Below are 26,916 nucleotides of genomic sequence, written 5' to 3' on the forward strand. Positions count from 1 at the left end.
TTCGCCTCATCCTTCAAAGCACTGTGCCATAATCTCTCCCTTCTTTACACAACCAAGTCACACTGCCTTTTGCCACTGAACTTCTAGAAGCTCCCATTTAGATCTTGTATAATTTTTAAATGTTGTATAAATCTTGTATAATTTAAATCTTATTCAATTTAAATCTTGCATAATAAGAAGAGCTTGTCTCCCCAGTTAGATAGCAAACTCTCCCCAAGTGAGGACCATGTCTCATATTCATTGTAGCTCTCAGTACCTACATGGAGAAGACCCTTAATCATCATTTGCTGATTTAATCTTCCTGAGAGCATTGTGGACCACTCACAAGACTGCTTCTCAGGGCCAGGGAATATCTCTTGGCCAGGAGGCTGGCAAGACCAGTGGCTCTGAAACCAGGCCCTCTGCCCCATGTAGGGAGGAAGACTTTTCCTCTACTGAAATGGGGGTTCGTCTGGCTGGAGAACGAATTAAATTCACATGAGACAGAATAGCAAGAGAAAATTAAACAAAGCTTTATGAGGAACCATGGCCCGGGGCCTTTCTTCCCGAAGGAAGAAAGGGCACCGAAGAAGTGGGGTGCACAGAGTGGTTATATACCCCCAAACAGGATGTTTCACATATGATTGAAATGTCCCTCCCACAATAGTCACAAGATTGCCCTGTTGGCATAGCGCTTGATGGCCACAGCAGGTAGTGGTCTGCTATCTCAGTGGGCGTAGCAGGAAGCAAGTCTATTGTCTCGAGCTGGGTGGTCACAGGTGAGCACAGCAATCAGTTCCTAGCCCAAGGAAAGATGCTTAATCCTTAAAGAAATGCCAATGTTGGGAGGGGGAGGGGAGTCAGTTACAGGAGGTTACCAGAGAAGCACAATAAACAAATGCAGATTTAAGTCCTTGCCTTTGGCATTGATTAGGAGTTTCTAGAGAGAAGGTCATGTTCTTTCTTCTGATACAGAGAGGGAGATATCTTTACAGATGGAGAGTTCCTTTACAATGTAAATGTCTCTTACCATGGGTAAGCAAGTTCTACTTTTCAGTTGCTTTCCTGTCTGCAAAGTAATGAGCCACAAATAATCATGCCAAAGAGACATATGTTGGGGTGGCCAGTTCCAGACCCCTGCACCCCAAATCACCTGGGAGCCTCAGTCCTGCCCCAAATCTACTGAACGAGAATCCATGGGCAAGAGCACCTGAAACTCCCCTGACAATTCTCTGATGCAGTGACTGGGAGACAGTGGTTTAAATTTTCCAAGTTCCCTTCTGCATATAAGATGCTATGATTCTGAAGAAGTCTCTGTTGAACAACTGAGAAAGTAATTCAATCTTCTCATCCAGGTCTGCAGGAGGAAAACACTCACTTTTTATCGTTCCTTCAGATTTTCTCTTTTCATTCATTCCATGCATTTATTGGATACCTATTATGTGAAAGGTTCTGCCTCAAATGCTCTGAGGAATAGAATGCCTTGCCACAGAAAGTGTATGGGGAGACCAGATTACGGGCATGAGGAAATACTCAAGAGAGGAGATGAGAAATGCCTTAAAATCCCTCCTTTCTCTCCCTCCACTTTGCCTCGTGGGCAAAAGGTAAAGTTAGAGAAAGACCAAACAAAATTCCCCCCACCTCTACAAGCCCTGGTGGGACCCTGAGTGGTGGCCTCGTGGGCCCAGAGACACAAATGGCTACAGTGGTTTGCTGTCTACCTCTCCAGTAGCCATTCCCCCTTCTCCACCCCTGCTCCAAGGATGTGACACAGGCCTGGCCAATCACAGCACGGCCTCCCCCTCGCTGCAGAGACTGGTTCAGGAAAGGGCATGTGTCCTAAGCTAGCCCAATCAGACTAAGTGACTCTCAGGACTTTTGTGGGAGCTACTGGGAGAAATTCTGGCTCTCTCTTGTTGGAGGAAATGGGAGGATGAGAAGCTGGAGCTGCTGAAGCCACTGAAGTCATTGCGCCACCTAGAGGAGAGGGCCTGGGGCTGCCAGGGACCATCCCAGGGAGACCCCTAAAACAAAGCCAACGGGGCAGAGTGGAGAGAAACCATGTTCTAATATATCATCACTTGGGCCCTCAATCCAGCCATGCCTGCAGCCAGAACCATTCCTGTACTTTTCGGTTACATGAGCCAATAAATTCCTTTTTTCACTTTAGCCAATATGCTTAATTGAGACAGATTTCTGTTACTTGCAGAGAAAGTCATAGCTGATTCATGTCAACACCAGGACCATAATGCATTACTATGTAGTTGAAACACGCTTTGAGAGGCTTTCACATGTTATCCCATGTGACCCTCACAATGACCCTAAGAGGCAATGTGACAGCATGGGAAGCAGAAAATCCTTACTAAAGGTCAGGAAACAATATGTTCTAGGCTCTTGCTACTCAAAGTATGCTCCGAGGACCAGAAGCATCAGCATCTCCTGGGAGCTTGTTAGAAATGCAGAATCACAGCCCTGCCCCAGGCGTACTGAAGCAGAAAGTTTCACGAGATCCACAGGTGACTTGTATGCACGTTAAAGTCTGAGAAGCTCTGTTAGAATACTATCTCTGCTGCTTACTGATTGGGTGACCATAAGCTAATTACCTGATTTCTCTCTGCTTTTTCATGTGGACAATAGAGATCATAATAAAACAATATACAGATGCAGATATAGTGCAAAACCAAAACAGTCCTAAGTTTTAATCACAGCTCTTCCAGTAACTACGATCTTGGGCAAGTTACTAAACTTCTATTAGCCTCAGTTTCCTCATCTGTAAAACTGAGATAATAGTATCTGTCTGATAGAACTGATCTGAGGATTACCGTAGACAGTGTATGTCAAGTGCTTGGCACATTACTTGACCCAGAGTATCAGGATTCAATTAAAGGTACACATTCCTGTTATTATTGTCATACTGTTATAATTACTGTTACTAACCATGATAAAAAATGCTTAAATTAAAACTAAACATCTTCAGGTATAGTCCTTTACCCATCTGGAAACTGAGGTTCACAGAGATTAAGCAACTTGTACAAGCTCATCAAAGCAGGAAGGAGTAGAGTCTAGCTTGGCACCATCACCTTCCAATCTGGTATAGGTCACATGGTCGTTGATGGTTCTATGTTGACCTGTTCTTCCTCCCACCAGACTGTGGGCTCCTCCACAAGTTTGCTACCTCCATATCCGTGGGGCCTGGCCCAGTTCCTGCCCACAGTGGGCACTCCATGAGCATTTGCTGAATGTAAACCTTGACCACCTGACCTCTTTAACCTGTAGTTTTCGCACCACTCCAGACTATCTCCCTTGGTAAGGTACTACAGCGCCTTGGTACTTTAATTGAAGAAGCTAAGTACTGCTGCTAATCCTAATTAGAAACTTATGACAACATCTCATTTGGAGACCAAAGCTCCACTGGGAATCAAGTGCAGCAATTCGATTCTAGCCCCCAGGGGAGAATCTAAGAGAACAAGAACTTGGGCTGGGTACAGGATGGGGTGGGATCTTTTACTTGTCGGAGAAAAGCAACATGCTGTCATTAGTCAGAAAAAAGTGCCAGGTTCTGCCTGAAGCAGAACTGTTGGCGCAGGAACTTTGGAAGCAACAATGCGAGCAAAGCAGAATCAGGACTTTGGCAACCGGTTGACATGTGCCGATCTACATATGGAGACTTGTCAGAAGGCTAGTCCTAGCTAGAAACAACCTCTGAGCCTTTGTCTTCTGACTTCAACCTTGAAGGCAGATCAAGGGCTGTGGATCTCGAACAAAACGGACCCTAAGTAAATGTGGAATGAGCTGAAGTGAACTGGAAAATCTCTACTAAATAGGATAGTAGAAAGCACAAAAGAAGCTAGATTTAAACACAAATATAGCATTATTTACAATAAATCCAAATGGACTAAGTGCTCCAGTTAAGAGAACACGTGCAAATCAGTAGGAAGACACAATCCAAAAGAGCAGCATGGGCAAACCGCTTGAAAGGAAATTTCCCGCCAGAGAAGATCTAGACGGAAGAACCAATAAACAATCCAAAAAGTGCTCAACCTCAGTTAGTAATTAGCACAATAAAAAATAAAACCAGGATAAACTATTATACTCTCCCCAGACAGGCAAAAATTAAAAAGTTGGACAAGACAAAGTGTGAGCGAGAAGGTGGACCATTGAAAACTCTCAAACACTACTAGTAGGAGTGTAAATGTGGGACAACTAATTCTGAAAAGAGCTTGCCAGTATGTAATAAAGTTGAGGATAAGCATGCATTCTGGTCCAGCAATTGCCCCCCTAGTTATGTACGTACTCCCACCTATATGCTGATGTACGTGTGTAGCAAGATAACGTTTGAGAATATTCATAGTAGCATTGTCCCTAATACCTTAAAACCGGAAACAACCCCAATGTCCATTAACAGTGGAATGGACAAATAAATTTATAGTCATACAATGGAAATTTATATAACAATTAAAAAAATAGACACACCCAACAACATGGATGGCACAATGTTGCATGAAAGAAGCAAGACATGAAAGAACACAGACAGTATGATTCCATTCATGTGAAGTTCACAAATGGGCAAAGCTAAAGTGTGACGTTAAGGGAGGCATCGAGGGGCGGTAGAACTGTAAGGGAATGACCGTCCTCAAAGTCAAGAGAGTGGAGAGGGAGGGGTTAAGCACGACGAGGGCCTCTCAGGCGCTGCTGGGTGCTGTCTGTGTCCTATTCCTTGACTTTGGTAGTGGTTTTATGAGATTTATGGGATTTCACCATTATTACTTTTTAAACTGTACGGTACATAATTAGCCACTTTTCTGTCTATATGTTATACTTCACAATAAAACAAAAAAGAGAAAAAGAAAAGAGAAATGTAGAACAAGCTAAAACAAAAACAAAAGCCCCGTTTGGAATTATCTGAATTCTGCCAGTGGCCAATTCAGTCAGGTGAAGCTTAGAAGGACTTCTACGGGGCTGAAGACAGAAATACAGAGGCTGGAGGAGGGCGCGTGACAGACAAAGAAAAGATTACTGAAGACCTGTATGAGTAGAGAAGGAGGTTATATTCAGGGGTTTCTGCCTGGAACTCCCACCTCTGAAATGCAGCCACCTTTTCCTTCTTACTTCATCCTTCAAGACTTCCCCTGTATCCAGTCATCCTGTCTCTAGCACCCCTTTGGATTTTGTCCTTACCTCAATGAGCACTTTTCTTCCCATGTGATAATGGTTTGCCTTCCCATGTGATATCCTCAAAGCGAATCAGCAATTTTTTTATCTTTTCCTATCTGCTCCTTCCCACCAGCACTTAGGCCAATGCCTGACAAGCTGGTGCTTGTTGAATGACTGAATGAACGAGAGAATACTTTACCTTCAGCTGCAATTCCTTGTATCTCTTGGACATCCGAATGAGCAACTTCTCACCATTGATCATAGCAGATTTTTCCTGATAATACTGGACCATGGCCTGGGCAGCTTCTGTGTAAGCCATCTCTAAAAAGGCCTAGGAAAGAAAGGAAGGACGTACATTGGGCTTGACTCCATGCGCTTGACTTCAATAGTCTTTAACAAAATTCAGTACAAGGTATGACTCCATGTATATAAAGTTCAAGAAAAGGCAAAAGGAATCAACGGTGATAAAGTTAGAGGTGAACTGCTCCCTGGGGAGGGGGTGGGATATTGACTGACAAGGGCATGAAGAAACCTTCCGAGGTTCTGGAAATGTTCTATATCTTGACCTGCATCGTAATTACATAGGTGTACACATGTAGAAAATTAATGGAGTTGTACATTTAAGACTAGTGCACTTTAGACTGTATTTTATACCTCAATAAAAAGAAAAAATAATCAGTATAAGAAAGAGCTTTCTTTGATCCCATCCATTCAAAGAGGCCTATTTATTAACTTTACCAAAAGACCAAAAGAGCTCGTTATAAGATGGCCCCTCTCCTGATCCCCATGGTTACCAAGTATTCTTCTTAGTTATGTCTGTCCATCCTGGGCTACCTCATGCCATAGGAGTCCCTCTGGGATGGGAGGATCCACTAACCCACAGTTCCCCGAGAGGAAGAGGTTGGTAGGGGGGTGGAGAGTGAGTCTGCTGCATGAGTGAACTTGCTATTTGGTGGTGGCAATGGCAGGAGATAGAGACACAAGCCCTGGATATTTGAGCTCTCACTTTCTTTGCAAAGAAAGAAATACATTAAAAAACTCAGGGCTCCCTAGGCTTGAAGGAAGGCCATGTCTTTCTGAGTTAAAGAGAGAAGAAAACCCTCGGTTACATTTCCACAGCATTTTCCCTCTTTATTTAATGCTGTCATAAAACACTTACAAAGGAATCGGCTCTTCCATTCAACCGGTATCTGTAGACAGCTTCTAAGTAGACTGTTTTGACTGACCTGTCAGTTTACCCCAGTAGCTGCTGTGGCGGATTTATCGCTGTTGTTGTTTCTTAGATTTGTGTGGTTTGTACAATACTGAGGATGTACTCATCTGGTCCATCGATGTTGAAAAGGAAAAGTGGTCTGAGACAAGTGAGCCCTCCTTGTGAGCCCCTGCTCCCCCATTTCCTTGAACCAAATGGGCTAAACAATCTCCTTCTGCCTCCTTCCCTGACATTTCTTTTTGAATTTCAGCTATGCTTTTCTCCATGCTGTCGCACTCTATTGGCAGAAGTGTGGGAGACTAAGAAGTCAAGATTCTTTAGAGTTTCATTTCAAATTCTGCCACTCAGCTATCTAAGTGCCTCTGTCTTGATGCAAACATTTTAGCACCTCTAGCTCTCACCAGTCAAACGGGAATAATATTAGTTCAGTTAATCTTACTGCATTAATGTTGCAAGCTGAATTTTGGACATTTACCCGAAACAGAATTCTGGGAAGTAGGAACAAAGAGCCTAAGTGAGTAGTGCAAGCCCAGGTTGATGGAGGAAGACCACTGAGGATCTGATGTGACTTTGAGTCTCCAAAGTTCATGCAGTAATTAAGAAAAGAATTTCTCCTATCCCTGTTCCTCTGATTCAGAAAGTAAAAATATTTGTTAAAAATAAAAGATAAAATTTGCTGATTTCTGACCACTCTCTGTATAAACTCCCACTTTGACTTTAGAAATGAAGGCAGACATATTAACCCCCAAGGACTCGGTCAATCCCCACGAGCTGAGGGTCTTAGTTCCTTAGACTAACCAGGCATCCATCCATTCCCACCTACTCTCCTGTTATGAGACCCGAGGGCCTCAGATGCTAACACCAAGGATCAGTGAAAATGGCTGTCCCCAGTCAGTACTTAGCTGGCTCCAAATCCACTCCCTCAGGTAGGAGAAGCTTAGAGGGTGAGATGGCAGCATTAGCTCAAGAGGTTAGCAACACAATGAAAAGACTCAAGTTCATAGATTTCTATTTGGGGGCCAGTTGGCTTTTCTATGTTAATGAGTTCCTTCATTCCATAGCACCTCCTAACCTCTAGGCAACCCGCAAAGACCTGTACCCATCACAAGAAGGGTAAGATGAAACAAGGGGAAACAACACCACCAACAACAAAAACCTCTGTGCAGTACCAACAAGAGGCCAACTCTCTATCACCTCTCCATGTTAAGAATAGCTTCTTTAAAAAAAAAAAAAATTATGTAGTTCCCCTCCACCAATGTGTGGTCTATCTGGTACATAAGACTGTGAAAGGGCCCAGACCTACCTGATTAGTAGACTTCATGAGGATGTAATTAGTGACCTTTCCAAAGGGCAGCCCCAGGTTAATGACGTCATTCTCAGTGCAGCTTCCTTCAGGGAGATTACAGATGTGTACCACGCGGCCAGCACCCATTTTCCGCTGTGCAAACTAATGGGAACAAAGAGCAGTGGCTGGTCTTCAAAAGACATTTCCGTCTTGCCCTCTATTTCAGATGTTCCTAATGGCTATTTTCCCCTAAACAATGGTTGCAAAACTGTAATTTACAAAATTAATGCAGAAAAAGAATCCATTCACAGACACATAAAAAATAGCAATTTTATGCCATTTCTTCACAAAAAAGATTCGCAACACTTTTAATGAGCAATCACATCCCCAGGGTACCAGTTGCTGGTGGGAGGTTGTGTATCTATAATGTTTTTAGAATATTCTTTAGTAATATTTCACAAAACTTAAGATATATATAGCCCATGATCCTGCAATCCTACTTTTGGAAATCTATCCTACAGAAATAAATGCACCAATATGTAAAGACATATGTACAAGGACATTTATTGCAGTAATTTGTGAGGTGGCAAAAAACTTTGGGAACAGCCTGTGTCCAAGAGTAGGAGAATGTTTGAGTAACTGATGGTTCAAACACACAATGGAAAACTACAAAGCCATTAAAAGGAGGAGGTAAATGAGCTGATAGAGACTAATTTTTAAGATAGATTAAGTAAAAAACAGGTTGTCAAGTAGCAAACACCATTTTTATAAAACGAAACAAAAACCAAAAACATACGAGAAAGAGGTAGATGAAACAAGTGTTGTAAAATTTTGATAATTTTTGGAAATGGGAGATGGGTATACAGGGATTAATTACACTAGTCTCTACTGTTCTGTATGTTCAAAATGTTCACAATGAAAATATTTTAAAGGATGTTAGCATAGAGAAAGGTGTGGGAGGATATATATGACCCCGTCAACACTGGTAATCTTCAAAGAGCAGAACTAGAAGGGAGCAAGGGGAGAGATGTTTAGCCTTTTCCTTATATATCATATTGTTTGACTTACAATGTTTAAAATCCCAATAAAGCAAAAAGAGCATGGAAAGAATCTGTGGGAACTTAATATATACTATACATAGATATTCAAGCAACAGTGTGTGGTTTAGCGCAGTGGCCTTCAGCACTTTGTTCGCCTTGGAATCCTTTCTTTCAAGCAAAACCTTCCTTACCAGCCCAAATAGGCGACAGATAAGAGGAGCTGCTCTGGACAAACCTCGGGTCCAGCACCCTGCCGCCACACGCCGCCCTGCAGTCCCAAAGGCACATCTAAGGATCACAGTTTGGAAGGCAAGACCCAGGCCTAATCAAAGCTCCTGGAGGGAGGAAGTGTGTCTGTTTGGTCTGTGCAAACCTTAATTAGCCTGGAGTCTCTAGGAGGCTCAAGAATTAGTAACCATAAGCGAACCCCATGTGGAAAAGAAGGATGCAATTTTCCAAACCCAAAACACGTTCTAATAGCATAGTCTACATTTGCATAATCATCATTTTCTAGGATAATATGAATGTCAACATCTAATTACATTTGATGCGGGTCCGACTCTGCTAAGGTAATACAGTGCGAAAGTCTGAGGTCTCATCCCTAACAAGGGCTAATACTTGGGTAATTTTACCATGAAAAGCCCTCATTTGTTGCATCTGGGCTGAGGACAATTAGAGTCTATTGGAATTTCTTTTTATGGTTCAGCTCTGAGCTGGAGAAAGCCAAGCGCCCCTTTTAGACCTCCCTGTCTGCAATGTCCAGAGGTCGAGCACTATCCTAAAGGGGAACAGGATTCCGTGTGTGGCCCAGCAGCTCCCAGAGCATCCCCATGCCTCCCTGGACTGCAAATGGATATCCCCGTAAGCTGGGAGACTTTGAGTCCAAGCCTGGCTAAAAAGGACTGAGCCCTTCCCCAGGACGGCAGAAGGAGGGCTGTTAGGACGCAGGATCTTTGCCTCTCACTGGGGTGAGCGGTCCATATAAAGATGCAGACCTGGCTGAGTTCTCAAGCAGGGCTAAGTGGCTGGTCCTCTGAGTTTATCGACAGGAGTCCTGAGGCTGGGCCTCCTCTAAGTGGGGCATGTTTCTGCCCCATGTGACTTTGCTGGGGTTGGCCTGGGCTGATGTGAGCTTGGACCACACAGCACACGCGCAAGGCAGTTCTGGGCCGCTCCTGCTCCTTGACTGTCCAGTTGCCTAGTGACCAGGCATGAGGGCCGGCGCCTCTCTCCTTGTCTCCTCCAGCCTGAAAGAACAACTCAAGGGGCTTTTATCTGAGTATGAGCACACCAGCTGCTGCTGGGCAGTGGAACAAGCCTGCCGAAGAATGAACACCCACCCTCACGGCGGCCCATCACCAAGGAACAGGACGAACTCATACTTCAGACGTCGTCAGCAAGGCACCAGAATGAACTGGTCTCAACTAAGGTTTTCACTCAAATTTAAAAAATACATCCCATGAGGGCTTTTTTCTCCCAAGATTTTAAATCAGAAATAGAAGTTGAATTTTACTGATTGAGTCCCTTGTTGTCACTTAATATCATATAATCACATAATCATGAGATTTTAAGATTGGCACCTGAGCTAACGTCTGTTGCCAAGATTTTCTTCTTCCTCTCCCCCTCCCCCTCCTTCCTCTTCTTCCTCTTCTTCCTCTTCTTCTTCTTCTTCTCCCCAAAGCTCCCCAGTACATAGTTGTATACTCTAGTTGCAGGTCCTTCTAGTTGTGCTATATGGGATGCCGCCTCAGCGTGGCTTGATGAGCAATGTCAGGTCTGCACCCAGGATCCAAACCCTGGGCCAGCGAAGTGGAGCGTGCAAACTTAACCACTCAGCCTCAGGGCCGGCCCCCAGCGTGTCATTTTCTAAGTGAGCTATGAAATGAAAATCTTGCAAATCTAAAATCTTGAGAATCGCCGTGTTAATGCTTTGCTCTGTGTTGTGTCTGGCTTCAAACATTTTTATGTGTTATATTCTCTTGCAAATATTTGATTTAGGATGGTTCCATCTATGTTCTTTTCGGTCATTGATCTAAAATCTCTTTTTGTTAAACTCAGGTTCAAAATCATATTTGAGTCATAGAAGGTGTAGAGTTATATGTATGATCACTCTATTCTATCTATTCTTGAAACAGTTATACAAACATGGCTGTTATTTGCCTTAATGCTCTATGGGAGATCTGAATGACGGGGGAGAAAGGGAAGTAGGGAGGAAAGTGGGAACGTGAGAGGAAGGGAGGATGCGGTCTTTTGATGGCACCTCTAGAGTAATGTTTGTTTGCTGGGGCAGGGACAACCCTGCGTGCCTTTGAGCAGGCAGCATGATACTCTATGCTAATTCCCAACGGGGCTCTCTAAGTCCTTAATAGTCTTTGAAAGTGATAATATCTCAAGAGACACTATTATTATTATTATCATTATTATTATTATTATCGACACGTAAAATACCTGAGTTGAGATCATACTTTGAGTTTCTTTACTCTATCAATATAGTAACCCTGGTTGGATCTTAGGCTGATGAGAAAGTCTGGTTGGTGTGTGTCTGTGTTCTTGATTAATAACAATGGGTAACTAGTTAATTACTCACTAATGTAAGTACTTTGGCAGATACAGTACTTTTTCAAACATGGAATGCAGGACAGTGGCTGGTAGGAGTAAATAATTAAAAAGAGTTTTGGCTGTAAAAAGCTTGGGACTTCCTGATGTAATGGGAAGAAGGTAAGCCTGGAAGACAGAGGACCTGGATTCAGGTCCCAGCTCAGTCACTGATTAGGTGCATGACAGGGACAGACTAGTTTTCCTTTCTGGCCCTTAGTTTCCCCGTGTCTGGAATGAGGAGGGTAGACTATGCATCTACAGTCCTTTCTGGATGTGAAATATCCATGCATATGTGGCTCTAAGCTCTAAAATTCCACTCCTCACTCCCCCAGAAACCTTGCCAAGCTAAACCCTAAGTTCCAGGATAATGATAACTTTGCCCAACTGCGTTTGGCATAAACAGGAAACCCGTCTTTCCCACTCCCCGTCGCAGTGACTGTATTTGTCTCCCTCTCTCTGTGATCAGCTACCTCAGCGTGCACACGGTCACAGGCGTGTTCATCTTTCAGACATGCCTGTCTGTGTTGGTGGTGGTCTCATCTTTACAGGGCTGAAGATAAGCTCTAAGCAGTGAGCACGTTGTGACGAGCTCTGCAGCTCCCTGAATGGACTCTGCGTCCACAGTGCCTGGAAGAGCTGAGATGATGTAGTGAGATGAACTAAAGACACGGGGGCCTACTGCCTCTCTGAGGACAGACCCACATCAAGTGTGTGCCTTATAATCTCCAGGCGCCAGGGCCCCGGCAGTGTCAGCGTCAGACGCACCTGGATTTGTCTCTGCTCCCCAGAGACTAACAGTGGGCAAGTTAGTGAATTTCTCCAAGCCTGAGTTTGCTTGTCTATAAAACGGGGAAAATAAAAATTGATTCCACAGGACGGTTTAGGAGACAAAAATGTCACAAGGTATGTAAAGTGCCTTGGCACCACATGTGGCATCCAGCAGCCTCCTATAAATAAATATTTGTTTCTTCTTTCCTCCAACAGTTAAAGGATGTGCTATGATAATCCTAGACTGGTAAAAATAGGGGACTGCACTGCGAATATGTAAGAGAAAGTCTGCATTCTTAGGAAATTCATACTGATGTAGTTAGGGGTGAAGAGGTACGATGTCTCCAACAGTGTGGGAAAAAACATACATAGATGATTAGAAGACGGATGATATGATAGACGGAGATGGGTGGATAGAAGAGCAAAAAAGAGAGAGACAGAAACAGAGAGACACAGAGAGAGAATGATAAAGTAAATGGGCCCAAATAGAAAAAAGTAGTGAATCTGAACAAAAGGTCTACAGGAGTTCCTTATGCCTTTTTTGCAACTTTTCCATAAGTCTGAATTACATTAAAACTAAAAATTACCAAAACTAAATTTTTCTGATGTGCTCTGGGACAGAAGAGCAGATGGGTTTAGAGAGAACCGTAAGACCTTGGCAGCTCAGACTTGTGGTGTGAGGCGTTGATGGGCTTGGTTAACACCCCACCCTGCTCTGCCTGCTGAGCCCCTGGGAGGCCCACATGTGACAGGTACTTTTGAGACTTTCCAGCCCAGGGTTAAACCCCTAAGAGAGCTAAGGTGTCGGGGGTGTAACTGAAGTCCTAATTGCAGTCATGTGTCACTTACAAGGGGGACACGCTCTGAGAAACGCGTCATTAGGCAATTTTGTTGTTGTGCGAACATCACAGAGTGTACTTACATAAACCCAGATGGTGCAGCCTATACACACCTGGGCCATGTGGTACTAATCTTAAGGGACCACCATCATATATTCAGTCCATTTTTGACTGAAACATTGCTATGCAGTGCACGACTGTACTAACCTAAAGGGGCAGTCATCCTTTCCCAGCCTGGGGGACGCTTCAGTCCATCTGCAGGCCAGCACTGACCTAGAATGCCCCCACATGCCATCAGGGGCTTGGGCTGTACGTTTTCACACGTTGGCATCACTCATTTACAACCAGAGGCTGCTTCTAATGGTTCATGTGGCTGGGTCCCAGACCTCTCAGCTCACCCACAAATCTTTTATAGATGGGTAGAAATGTGAAAGGAGCAAATAGACTCGTGTAGGAAGAGTCTGATGCAGGTGGGAACAGTGTTCACAGGTGAGTTCAAAGAACAAGCCCATTTCAAATAACTCACAAGGTTGCAATAAAAATGTGGCTTAGGGCAACAGGCCTATGAGGTGAGAGTAGTCTCTCAAAGTGCTTTCTAGAGCTACAAGATAGAGACTCCATCTTCAATAAGACATTTCCGTGCTCCAGCCTGACCTCCTTTAGGTGTGACCCAATTTCATCTAGCACACAGTCTGCGGGCCTCTGCTGGGTTTGCACAGGGCAAATATTTATTCCTCACAGTGTTGATTTTGAACATATTAAGCAGATCGCAAATGGGTGTGGGTTCCATAGCTATGGATCTTGGCTTAACTTGGAGGATAGACACAGATGTCTTTATTGACACTTTCAAACATTTTATAAAGCATATTAGCTTTGACTTAGAGTAAATCTACTTTTATTGGTGCCCGACTTGCCTACGGGTCTGGGGTGGTTCACTTGCCGAGTAACTTCACTATCCCTGTAGACTTTAGAGTCAGGGAATCTTAAAACAGGGAGGTCATCTGGTTCATACCCATCACTGTGCATGCGGACGCTGACGCATGGGAGAAGGTAAGGAACTTAGTCTGTGGGCAATGAAGTAGTGGTAGATTTGTGATGACAACTCAGGCCTCACTGAAAAGTCCATCAATCTCAGACTTGATAAACTATGGTGGATGCAAACAATAGAGGGTGTTACAACATAAGACAGGGTTTTATGCCTGGATGGGGAAGATATCTAGAAACCAATTTTATCTTAAGTGAAAAGAACCAAGCTGCATAACAGATTATATGGCATTATCTCATTTTTGCAAAAAAACCCATAGTTTTTCTAATTAAATGTGCACACGTGCACTAGCTAGAGACAAATAGTTACAGCAAAAGACATTTACCTTCGGTTTCCTCTGCAGCATTGGATTTTCTATTTTTTATATTTCTGTTACTGTTTGAATTTTTTACACCATGCTTGTACTACTTTTGCATGGAGAAAAAATACTTCAGATTCATAAAAAGAAAAGAAAAAAAACAGAAAACAAAACCCACCTAGATCTCCTGCTGCCCTGCTCTTTGCTCTTTGAAAATGCACAAGGTGGGCCCTGCAGCGGGGACAAGAGCAGGGCCAGAGCTGGAATGGTGGGGGAGGGGGTTTGCCACATCAGTTGCTACTCTTCAAGCTCTCTGGAAATCAGGAGACCAGAGTGCTCTGAGCAGGACTGAGGCCAGGGAGGACAGTTGCTCTAGAAACAGCCCACAATCTGAGGGGTGACGTATGACTTGACTTTAGGGACAACCTAAACCTCTGGCCTTCCACAACCATATACGTTTCCCTGTGCCTCCGTTTTCTTATTTATGCAAGTTTTCTGGTGTGCAGGGTCCTGGTGAAACAGAAACCATAGAAACGACATGCATCACCCCAGGCCAGGGAGGGCGGCACCAGCACTAAACAAACTCCAAGGTGGCTGTGAAAACTGCAAGGCTGTTTTACGGGGCCAGTCAGCAGGCAGGGTGCATCCTGGGCAGGCACAAGAAAACTATTTACAGCCTGAGAAGCCCCGATGGCCCCTTCCAGAAACTTGATTACTCTGTTTATGACGACTCAGGCAGCCAAGGACCAAGTGCCTCTGTTCTGTCAGATGGCAGAAGCTTCAATGAAAGTGAACACCTCTCTCCTGGGACCCTGTGGTGGGAGGAGAGGGGCTGGGGACAGACACAAATTACTCACCCACCAGCAAACACAGCATGCAACTGTCAGTTCAGTGTCCCATATCTGTCAACAATAACCATGGAAACGAAAGGCTCGCACTCCCACGGAATTGAGACAAGTGTAAGTTCAGCTAAGCCTGGGGCTGGTGGAGGTGGTAGATGGTTTCGCGGTGGTTTTAGGTTTTGTAGCAGTTCAGAGACCTTCTGAAGGCTCATTCCTGGAGCCAAGTGTCACTTTGTTCTCCGGCTTAAAAACAGAGCTTTAGAAGCAGCAAGTGCTCTCTGCTCCACAAACAATGGTGTTATTATAATGGTGGAGTTCTGGCTGGTTCTGGCTTTACTCAACAAGATGTGTTTCTGAAAAGATGGATGTAAGTGGAATCAGACAGAAAAAGCCCTGGCACAGGACCAGAAAACACTTCTGGAGGATGCATCAAAGCCTTCATGGGTTCTCTGGGGAGACTGGGAGGGGGTTAATGGAGAATTTTACCATCCTTATTAAAGATTTCTTTTCCATTTGAATTTTTGCAAAAAGCATAAATTATGCATGAAAAAACAATAAAAATGTGTATGTAAAAGTTGCTCACTTGGCCCTCATCTGAGCCTCGCAAAGTATCTTTTGATAACAGAGTAATCACTCCTTGATTTATTGGTTTATTTTTGAAGGTCATTATTTGTAGGCAGAAAAAAAATCAATAATTTCTCTGAGGGACTCCCCTGCTACTTAAAGGAGACTTGCAAAGTATCTTTCAGTCGCAGATTAATCAGCTCTTCAATTCTCAGCTTGTCTTCAAATGTCAATATTTTTGTATTTCAGGTTTTCCTAAAGAGAGACACACCTGCATTCAGGCAGCTGTGACTACAGGGTTTACTAGACAGATTTGTGGGTGAGGAACACTGATACTGAGACTTGCCCACAGTCACATGGCCAGCAGACAGAGCCAGCCTTGACAGGATAGGTTACCCCAAAACAGGGCTTAAAAGGTCTTCTTACACAGGGCTGGCCCTGTGGCATAGTGGTTGAGTCCTGCGCACTCCTCTTCGGCAGGGCGGGTTCACAGGTTCCGATCTTGGGCAGAGACCTACACCACTCATCAGCAGCCATGCTGTGGCAGTGACCCACATACAAAAAATAGAGGAAGGAGACCAGCCCCATGGCTGAGTGGTTAAGTTTGCGTGCTCCGCTGCAGGCGGCCCAGTGTTTCGTCGGTTCGAATCCTGGGCGTGGACATGGCATTGCTCATCGAACCATGCTGAGGTGGCATCCCACATGCCACAACTAGAAGGACCCACAACTAAGAATATACAACTATGTACCGGGGGACTTTGGGGAGAAAAAAGGAAAAAAATAAAATCTTTAAAAAAAAAAAATAGAGGAAGACTAGCGCAGATGTTAGCTCAGGGCTAATCTTCCTCACCAAAAAAAAAGAAAAAAGGGGGGGGGTCTCGTTACTCAATAATAGCCATTGTTACTTCCTATGCACTGCACAGTTCACAAATCATGGTCACATATGTAGTCTTATTTGATCCTCGCAAGTACAGGACAACTCTGGTCCACACTGAGCCTTGCTCCCACCTTCTGGCTTTGATCATACATGGTCAACATATGATGTTCCAAGATCTGAGGCATAATCAAAACTATCAATTACACAAGCCAGGTGAAAACCTATCATTTATTTTACCCTCAAAAGTCATTACTAGGGGTGTTATGGACCCCATTTAAGAAAACAGAGCCTCAGAGAAGTAAGGTGACTTGCCTGAGACCACACAGCTGGTGGGTTCCAGAACTAAGACCTGAAATTAGGTCTCTTGACTCCGCATGCACAGGAAAGGGCCTCTGGTTCACTGGTCATTGGCCAAGGGTGGGGTTGAGCATGAGAGCTGTCTTGCCCTGGCCTCTCCTCACCCCACTCAGCGCCCTCCCCTTTATATAGGGGCTCAGTTGACATCAGCTCTCTTTACTATGCCCAGACCCCTGGCCCACCTGCCACCCAATCCAGCCTCCTGCATCTCAGTCACAGTCTGCTTCCCCTCAGTGCTGGGGTCTCAGAGCAGGGTTGTGGGCACAGAGATGCCTCCATGGTCCACAGTGGGGGCAAACAGGCCCCAGAGCTGCCAGCACCCACATTGAGACATAAGGCCATGTAATTAGGAGTCTGACCTCAAAGACAAACAACAGGCTTCACTGAACCCAGCCATTCTGCTCTCCTGGGACTGACCCCAAGTGGCCACTGAGCAGACGTGGTCCTGAACATGGAGAGTACAAAGTGGGAAATGACAAAATTCTCTTTCACCAAAACATGGGTTTGCAGACGGGGGCTCTCTCTGGAAGCACTTCTCCCATTAAACATCACAAACAAACAGACACAAACGAGTAGAGATCTTGGCCCAGGCAGGCCTCAACTTCTGTCATGAACCTCCTCACCTCTCCACTCACTCACCCCCAGGGCCTGACACCTACTCTTCTCGGCTTACCCTTTCCGAGTTTTGCGCAAAGGCCCAGACACATGGAGGGCATGGCACGGGGACATGTGGAGGGGACAGCACATGGCGGCCTGCTCTCGTGAGCGTGTGCTCTCTCATTGCATGAGGAGAGAGAAAGAGGCTGCAGCTGCTCACATCAGGAACGGAAAAAAACACAGGCACAGGCAAAAACACGCAGATGCGCCCTTTAGCAGGGTTCAGCCACATGCATTTTGTTTTACAGTTGGTTCCACATCTCCCATCTCCTTCCTTGTGTTCCCAGGGGAGGAGCAGAGAAGCCAACAGCTCCTGGGGGAAGGGGCTACACTCAGTAGGAAAACAGGAAACCGAAGAGAGAAAGGGAGTTGTCACAACCAGTGGAAAAAGGAGGGATGGAAGCCTTAGAGCTTTGGGGGCCTAAAGTGCATGTTGTAGAGAGAGAGGAGCGCAAACACAACTGAAAGCGAAGTGTTACACAGGTGCAGCCATTTCCCCAAGGGGCCAGATAGACCATTAGGGCCTGGTCCCTACTTTCAAAAACATTTTCTCTTTCAGGTTCAAGTTTCAGAACTACCTTCTCATAGGAAACAGTCCACTTCAATAAAACATCAAGAAGTCTTTAAAAACACACACACAGAAAAGCTCAAACTTCTTTTTCTAAACCAGTGCCCAATGCCAGAGAGCCTCTGAGTGCTTTTGACTTAAAGAATTTATGTCAGCTTTTTTATCTGCGTGTTTCAGCACTGGCTGGACTGAATGGAACAGCTCTCGACCTCTGTCTGGGGACATGTTCTCCTGCACAGCACAAAGCCACGTCTGTACCTGCTTCATCCCGGCCTCCTCTGTACCACTACACCAGGCATAGCAGGCAATGCAAATGCTCTGATGGTGACAAGGACAATAGAGAAAATGCTTCTGTACTCACATTTGTCCCCGGGGAAGCTGAAGGAAATGCAGGATTTGACTGAGCAAATGGCCTTGCTGGAACGGCCGCATAGGATGTTGCAAGATTTGAGGCATAATCTAAATGATAAATTACACAAAGCCAGGTGAAAACCTAGGCATTTTCTGTACCTTCAAAAGTCATTATTAGGACATAAGTGGGAAGAGAACAATGAAAGTGTCCTTTAACATATTAATTAGTGATCAATGTGAATATATCTCTGGGCATGTTGATAACCAGCCAAGCTTTACAACTAAAGCGTGTCAGAAAATGTTGAAGAACCCAGCCAGCAGGCCCGTGCATTTTAGTGTCTTGGGATCTGTTTGCTGTGTAGATATATATCAGGCGGGAACATCAGGGCAGTTTGGTTATTCAAGACACGACATAATGAGCCTTCAGGAGCTGGTTCCTGCTTCAAGTGGCTGACCTGAAGCGTCTTACTCACCTTCATTCCCAACAGGGTTATAAACGGCTGTGCTGTTGGGAGAAGGACACAGGGTTCCCTCTGCTGAACCGAGTACACAACGGACACCGGCGCTGGAGAAGGGGGAAAAGGGGGAACCAGGGCCTCAATAAGTTAAAGAACAACACGTGAGCCAGACAGCCCGCTCCCCTAGGCGAGGACTCGAAATAGTTGAAAATAGACGTTCAAACAAAACCTCATATGTGAATGTTCATAGCAGCATTATTCACCACAGCCAAAAGGTAGAAACAACCCAGACATACATCCAAAGATGAGTGGATAAACAAAATGTGGTATATACATACAACAGAATATTATTCAGCCATAAAAAGGTTGTACCTGCTACAACATGGATGAACCCTGAAAATATTTTGCTAAGTGAAAAAATCCAGTCACAAAAGGCCAAGTATTAAATGATTCCATTTATATGAAATGTCCAGAAGGGGCAAATCCATGGAGATAGAAAGCAGATGAGGGAGGGGAGGGAGGAATGGGGGGTGACTACTTAATGGGGATGGGGTTTCCCTTGCTGGTGATGAAAATGTGTGGGAACTAGATTGTGGTAACATTTGCACAACCCTGTGAATGTGCAAAATACCACTGAATCGTTCACTTTAAAATGGTCAAAATGGTGAGTCTTATGTGAATTTTACCACAATATAAAACAAGGGAGCCATAAATAGGAGACCTTTTTCAAATTATTTTTTAAATCATGGCAAAATACACATAACATAAAATTCACCATCTTAGCTATTTTTAAGTGTCCAGTTCAGTGGCATTAAGCATATTCACATTGTTTTGCAACCATCACCACCACCCATTTCCAGAACTCTTTTCGTCTTGCTGAAACTCTGTACCTATTAAACACTAGCTCCCCGTTTCCCCCTCCCCACAGCCCCTAGCAACCACCATCCTACTTTCTTTCTATGAACCTGACTACTCTTGGTACCTCCTATAAGTGGAATCATACGATATTTGTCTTTTTGTGACTGGCTTATTTCACTTAGCATAATGTCCTCAAGGTTCATCCATGTTGTTGCGTGTGTCAGGATTCCCTTCCTTTTTAAAGCCATTCCCCTGTATGGATATACCACATTTTGTTTACTTATTCATCTGTCGGTGGACATTTGGCTTGCTTCCACCACTTGGCTATTGTGAATGCTAAGAAAGAGAGGCCTTTTGAACGCGCTCATCTTGAAACACTTAACCCCAGTCCTGTGTTCTCCATCCTGGGCCATGTGCCCTCTTTCTCGCCTGGATTACCGCAGCCCCCTCCTTTCTGGTTTCTGGGGGTCTGCCCTTGACCCGCCGCTTTTGTTCTCGGCACAGCAGCTAGGGTCCCGTTCAGTGGAGCCAGAGCACATCACTCCTTTGCTCGGCCCTCCAATGCTCCAGTCACACTCACAGCAAAACGAAAGTCCTCACAACCAGCCCCAACACTCAGGATCTGTGCCCTTGCACCTCCCCGGCTCCTCACCCTGGAACCCTGCTCTGGTCACACTGATGTTGCCTGAGCATCCCAGGGCCTTCAAACTTGCTATTCCCTCTGCCAGGAGTGCATGTCCCCAAGACAGCCACAGGTGCATTCCATCCCCTCCTGAGTGTCCTCAGTGAGGCCCTTCCCTGACCACCCTATTTAAAGTGCACACACACACACACACGCGTGCACACACACACATGCATGCACGCATGCACGCACATGCACACACACGCACATGCATGCATGCACACACACACACACACACACATACTTCCTGCCCTGCCCTGCTGTTGTCTGCTTAGCATTTACCACCAGGGATGCTATATAATGCACTTGTTTATTTTCTTTATCACCTGTTCCCCCCACCCCCCGCCCACCCCCACTAAGTGTAAGCTCCTTGAGGACAGGGATTTGGCCTGTTTTGTCCTCTACTGTTTCCCCAGCACCTAGAACAGAACATGACACACAGTAGATGCGCAGTGAACACTTGCTGAGTGCATGCATGGACCTGTTCTCACGGACAGCACTCACTTTTCAGAGAAGACCAGGCATTTCTGAGTGTGCAGTTTCCCTTTCACGTGCAGCTCCCAGTCCTAGGCCAGAAGGAAAGAAAAATGACCCAAGGAGAACTGAGTCCATGAGAAGGCAGGGGATAAGAGCCGGCTTCCGCAGCCAGGCAGGAGCTCAGAGGGCCGAGAGGCTGGACCAACCTTGCAAATACATCTCCCTGTCCTCCTCCTCTCCCTCCCAGGTTCCTCCCGGACTCCTGCTTCCCCATTCAGCCCTGACTCCATAGGCCAGACCTGCACATCCACTGCCATCTTGGACAGGGGCTCAGATGCACAAATCCCATCCTCTTCCTCTCTCAGTGCACCCTTGGTTCCACCACACGTCCCACTTTCCTCCCCGAGAGAGACCCCACTCATTTCTATAACCAGTTGGGATAATCTGGCAGATGGATTCATAGTGAGTTGAAACCTTAGAAAAGGCTTATGATAGACAAAATCCCGCATTACCTCCCAATGTTGGTCAGGCCCCTCCCGAGACTGGAGGTGAGAGGGTGTGTCCCACCTGAGTGACAGGGATGCACTTGCACCACATGACCCAAGAAGAGGTGAATGACACCCTGTGGTGTGACTCCCACTAAGCAGAGATTCTTATGCTCTGCGGATGGGGTGAGAGAAGGGAGGCAGTGCAGCCCCGTGCTTGACAGGCCCAGGCTCTGGGAGGGTCAGACCACGCTGGGATCTCCACTCTGCCACTTTCTAGCTAAAGGGCCCTGGGTAAGTCATTTCATGTCTCTGGTCCTCAGTTTTCTCATCTGCAAAATGAGAATAATAATAGTATCCGCCTCTTAGAGTTAGTGATGACACACAGAAAGGGTGTAATATATGTGAACTATTAGAATTATTATTGCTTTGCAATATTTCACTGCATCATCAATACATTTGAGGGGGCAATTTACACTATAATGGACCTTTGTTTGCAGGGACCCAAAGCATTTTACAACCACTGGGAAGGTGTCATGAGGCTCTATCTCCATTTTGCAGATGGGGAGGCTGAGGCCCTCTATTGTAATGTGTCTAGGTCTCACCTAGAATTACTCTCTTGCCCCTGATCAAAATTCTGCTAACTTTTTTCTCCCCTTTCATACTCAGAACAATGTATGTACTCCAGGAAGAGTAGCTTCTAGGCATAGCACAGAGGGAAAGTCCTCTTCAAGGAGGCAGGAGACCCCAGTTCCTGAGTCCCTTCTCTGTACCCAGGTAGGATCACTTGATCCCCAACTCAGCTCTAGCCTTCTCACCTATAAACATGGCTAAGAATCTATTACTGGCTTTAAAGCAAGGGACTGGCCCTGAAACATTTCTGAAATGAATTTTGGTTCTAATACCTGTGATTTTAATCAAGGGTACTGATGGCAAAATTCTGTTATCCATCCCCCAGATGTAACAGTGCCTTGCTCATGAGTAGTGAGAAGTGGGCTGTGGTGGAAAGCCCACCCAGGCTTCAGCTGTGGCTCCCAGACTGCCTTAGGACGACTCACCTTCAAATCAAACACCTTCTTGTCGCAGATGCTACAGATGTGTGGCAGGTGGAGGGGGGCCACACCGTGAAAGTCATTCAGCTCCTGAGCCTGCAGGGGCCGCACGGACAGCATCGCCTGCTCCTCCTTGGCCCGCCGCCGCCGGGCACCGCTGAAACCCTGTTTGCTGTTGTTTAGCCGACCCCCGAAGGAAGGAGGGGTCCTGTCTGGGGTGGGCTCCTCGGGGTCATACAGCTCATAGGGCTGGCTGGGGGGTGGAGGCCACAGGGTGGGGCCTGCTGTAAGAGCAGGCTTGCTTTGGCCAGAGAAGCCGTGGGGGCTCTCCCACTGGCTGCTTGGACCCTGCAGCAGAGGACCTACCTCGCCTTTCACGCCCCCGGCCTGCTCAGCTGTAAATCCGCCTGCCACATGCGACCCTTGGGAGTTGGGTCCGTAGAAGTCCTTGGGAAAGGCAGCTTGGCCATCTTGCCCTGAGTGGCTGTAGTGCCCTTCATAGGTCACGCTGCCCGAGGTGGAGGCCGAGGCTGGCAGGAAGCTGGGCTGACCGTCCGTTTCAGAGCCATAGGCCTGGCCGGAGCTGGCTTTGCCATACTCGTAGAATCCCGCTGCAGCAGGAGTGGGCCCAGGCTTGCCAAGGCCCAAGAGGACCGCTGGCTGGGTGGGGGTCTGAGGCATGACCCCGCTGAAAGGATGCATCACCATGGCATTAGGGGGCTGGCTGGGAAGGCTCACAGAGGGTCCTGGGCCTCGTGTCTGGCCGGGGGGAGAGAAGGCAAGTGCATTCGAGGGGAACCGGGCACTGGGCATGGCTGCAGCGTGTTGGGGCACCCCGGCGTGGCTGGGGGGGGCACTGATCACAGACGGATGCCTCAGCTGATTGAAGAGAGGCTGAGACATGGCCACTTTGGAGAGGACCTGGTTTAGGACCGTGGCGGCCGCAGTGTTGTTGGTGACGGCTGTCTGTGCCAGCTTCAGCCGGTGGAGGGTGAGCTGGGCTTGCAGTTGAGCCAGTTGGAGACTGGCAGGTGAAGGCAGCAGAGGATTCGCGTTACTGACCGAGAAGGGGTTCTTGTCCAGGAGCTTGGCGGCACTGCAGGAAGACAAAGGGCTAGATGCACACTTGGTTTTCACCAAGGGGGTTAAGGGGCCCTTTCTTCGCTTATCTGTGGTCCCCCTATATAAACAACAGCTGCCCACACTGGCCCTACGTGTGAGTCTGCAAAAATCTGCACTCACACACACACATCAATTTTAAAAAACTCCAATAGAAAAATTATTTGATGACAGAATTTTCAATCTCACTAGTTATCAAAGAGATACAAGCTAAAACCATTAGAAACAAATATTTGCCTAGCAGAATAGCAAATATTTTCTTTTTAGTAACAGCACTCAGTCCTGGTGAGAGAAAGTGGAATGGGCACAATGTCAATGATAATCTAAACTCATGCAACTTTGTTAAAAAGTAGTCTGGCAATATGCACTCACAGCCACATTCTTTGACCCAGTAATTTAATTCTGTAAACCTATCCTAAGAAAATAAGCTAAAACGCAGACAAAAGTTGATGCCCAAAGACGTTTAATAATACTATGTTATTTAAGAGTCCAAAGTTGAAAATTACAAATATATGATGGGGGGAGAGCAGGCTTTAAACTGAGTAAATTATGAGATATATCTACTAAATGAAATGCTAAGTAACCATTACTATTGGTGTAAATTTCTATTTTATTATGTAATATTTAAGACATTCAAAAAACTGTACCCAGCACCAAGCTTAAGATAGAAAACATTCCAACCCACTAAATCCCCCTTGGGTGTCTGCTCTTCCTACCCAAGCCCACCGCCATCATTGCCAATGGTAGACACTATCTTGGATTTGGTAAAGTCAAAAAACATTTAGGCACATGAGGAAATCCATATACTCTAATGTTAAGTGTAAAAAGCAGCCTTTGAAATTGCATACATAGTGAATTGTGTATACGTTTGTGCCAAACACATTTTCACCCTTATCCTCATTTCACGTCCAAAAGCAGCAAGAATCAGGCTTCCTTCAAGGCACTCTCAAACCCAACTAGCAAAAGGAATAACCAAAAAAACTGCAAGTGAGGAGTCTGAACTTGAGTCGTAAGCAGTAGTGGGCTCTCACAGAACCTTATTGTGGGGGTGTTCTGTCTGACATGTGCCTTTCATGTGACCTCTGTTGGTTGGTTATGGTGTTTTCTGGACCAAAACCCAGGATGCATGGTCTGGAAAGGGGACAGTTTCCCAGAAAGTCTGGGATATGTGGTTACTATGGTCTGGGCTCTTCTGTAAGACCACTTTTCCCGGGCTTTAAACTCCCCTTCCGGGGGGCAGGGGTGGATGTAATCAGGAAATGTGTTTGGGATGTTGATGAACTGGAATTCCCACGACATGTTAATGGGTAGAACGGGACTGTGCATTTGATGTTGGGATTACCGTGGGCAGCCCAGGCTGTACATTCAGCATGCCTATGGAAGTGTGGGGCAGAAATTGCAAAGCGGGGACACTTTAGACAAGGTCTCCACTGTCACAGGCTCTGTACAGTAAAAGTCTGATGATGAGGAAACAAAGGAGAGAGGCTGGGGGCTAGGCACGGGTGAGGAAAAAAAGGGAGGCGTGGAAATCATTGGACAAGTCACACCTTTCCCATTTTAGAGACACTTTGAGGAAAGAGAGCTTCTGGTTAGGCTGACACTTTTCATGGGCCTGAGAGAATGGTGGGAGGCAGGTGGCGAGGAAGGCAAGTGGGAGAGATTCTCGCACTTACTGCAACACTACTGTGTGACCAGTGCTCAGTCTACGTTATCTCATAGTCCTCTCGATGAGTCCTATGGGGTAGGTAATTTTCACCCCAACTTTGCAGGGCAAGAACCTAAAGCCCAGAGGGATTAGGTGACCCACTTAATGACCACTCACTGTTGGTGAGCACAGACTCACCAGACAGAGTAGGATTCAAACCCCAGCCAGGCTTTGAAAGACGAAGGGGCACAGCTGGTTAAGTGTGCAGCTTCTCAGCCCAACCTGGGTACATCTTCTTGGGCTGCTTCACTGTTTTGATTGAAGTTAGTTCTCAGAACATCAGGCACATCCACATTCAAGTACAAGTACAAAACACATTTCAGAGCCAGATTAAAATGACTTTGGGTTACTCTCTCCCATTCTGTGAGAAATCAAGAATTTTCTATAAGTCATTAAAGAGACACTACCTTCACCCAGACAGCAGCTGAGCTGTGCTCCAAGGGCAGAACAAGCTGGCTGCATTTTAAGATATTGGAGCGTTGCGGGGATCAAGGTTAAATGTGGTTACAGACTTTTCTCCTCTGGGTGGTTGTGCTGGTTGCAGCCAAGCCTTGGTGTGGCTCAGACACAAATCATGGCAGCAGCAGAGTTGGGGAAGCGCTAATAGTCTACGTAGGCGAGAATATGAAAGGAAGAGGAGGATGGTCAAGAGTCTGATGATAGATTTCTACTTGTGTAGCATTAAGTAGCTGAGCTTTAGAAGAGCAATTAAGCTTAACTCAAAACCCTGCTCACACAGGGCCAACCCTTCCCAGGTTTGTCCACAACGTAGCCTGTCCTTGCTAACAAGGCGATAATGAGGTGCCAACTTGGTTTCCATGGCCAGAATAAGACAAGGTTGCTTTTGTTTTTCCCAGAGAAGTCAGCTGTATTTTCTAAAACTGTGTTCTAGGCTGGAGGGAGCTCTTGCTAGAGATTTCCCTTCACCTCTGAAAGCACACTGGAGGAAGAGCTGTCTTTCCAACTAGGAAAGCCAACCACGCTGGGTATTTGTGGGTCAGCTATGGAAACCAGTGCTTTTCTGGGTACGGCTGAGGTTATAGAAGTGTACCCATTCAGATCCAGCATGAAATAAGAAGACTAGCCAGATTTTCTTCCCAACTTCCACTTTGCCTAGCAAATTCTTATTGTCCCCAACCTTAATCAACCTTGAGTAGAAGTGATTTCACATGAATCATCAGAGAACTAGATACCTCTTTTGAACCAAACACCCTTAGATAAACAAAAAAAGACACATCATCCTATTTTTTTTAAGAGCCTTAAAAGCTTTCAAATTCTTAGCCTACAAGAGTTAATAACCTAAAATTCAGGTCCGTATAGCCACCATATTTCTGAGCCAAAAATTGGGGCATATGATCTGACACCCCTAGGGTCTAGGACTATGTCACCCTCCTGTCTTCCCACTACCTTGACTTGTCACTGTTACATCACTTAGCACACTCTGCCTTGTTTTAAAACTAATTGCTTATGAGTCTTTCTCCTCCATTAGACTTAAGTTCCACAAGGGAAGGGAGCATGTCTTTAAGATTCTCGTGTTTCCCTGACACACTGCCTCACACTTGGAGGGTGAACAGAACAAAGAAGGAAGATGATAAGCATGGCTCATGGTGGCTTAAGGAGATATGGACACCTCTTTTGAGAGGAT

The 26,916-nt window shown here is 45.7% G+C and overlaps 1 protein-coding gene across 7 annotated transcripts in view; it reads right to left on the reverse strand.

The window, feature by feature from the left end:
• Positions 1-26,916, reverse strand: part of RBM20 (RNA binding motif protein 20) — a 189,295-nt gene that overhangs the window by 31,597 nt on the left and 130,782 nt on the right. For 4 of the 7 annotated variants that reach the window (XM_070633039.1, XM_070633051.1, XM_070633041.1 and 1 more), the window contains exons 2-7: positions 22,454-23,543; positions 20,938-20,999; positions 18,909-19,000; positions 18,446-18,543; positions 7,650-7,793; positions 5,333-5,464 (exon numbers count right to left, since the gene is read on the reverse strand). In XM_070633039.1, the coding sequence (XP_070489140.1) occupies positions 5,333-5,464; positions 7,650-7,793; positions 18,446-18,543; positions 18,909-19,000; positions 20,938-20,999; positions 22,454-23,543 (1,618 nt within the window). Of the gene's footprint in view, positions 1-5,332; positions 5,465-7,649; positions 7,794-18,445; positions 18,544-18,908; positions 19,001-20,937; positions 21,000-22,453; positions 23,544-25,409; positions 26,466-26,916 lie in introns of those variants that run through there. The other 3 variants (XM_070633049.1, XM_070633075.1, XM_070633064.1) reach the window with 2 other exon arrangements.

The sequence above is a fragment of the Equus przewalskii genome, chromosome 1, assembly GCF_037783145.1.
Source record: "Equus przewalskii isolate Varuska chromosome 1, EquPr2, whole genome shotgun sequence".
NCBI lineage: Eukaryota > Metazoa > Chordata > Mammalia > Perissodactyla > Equidae > Equus > Equus przewalskii.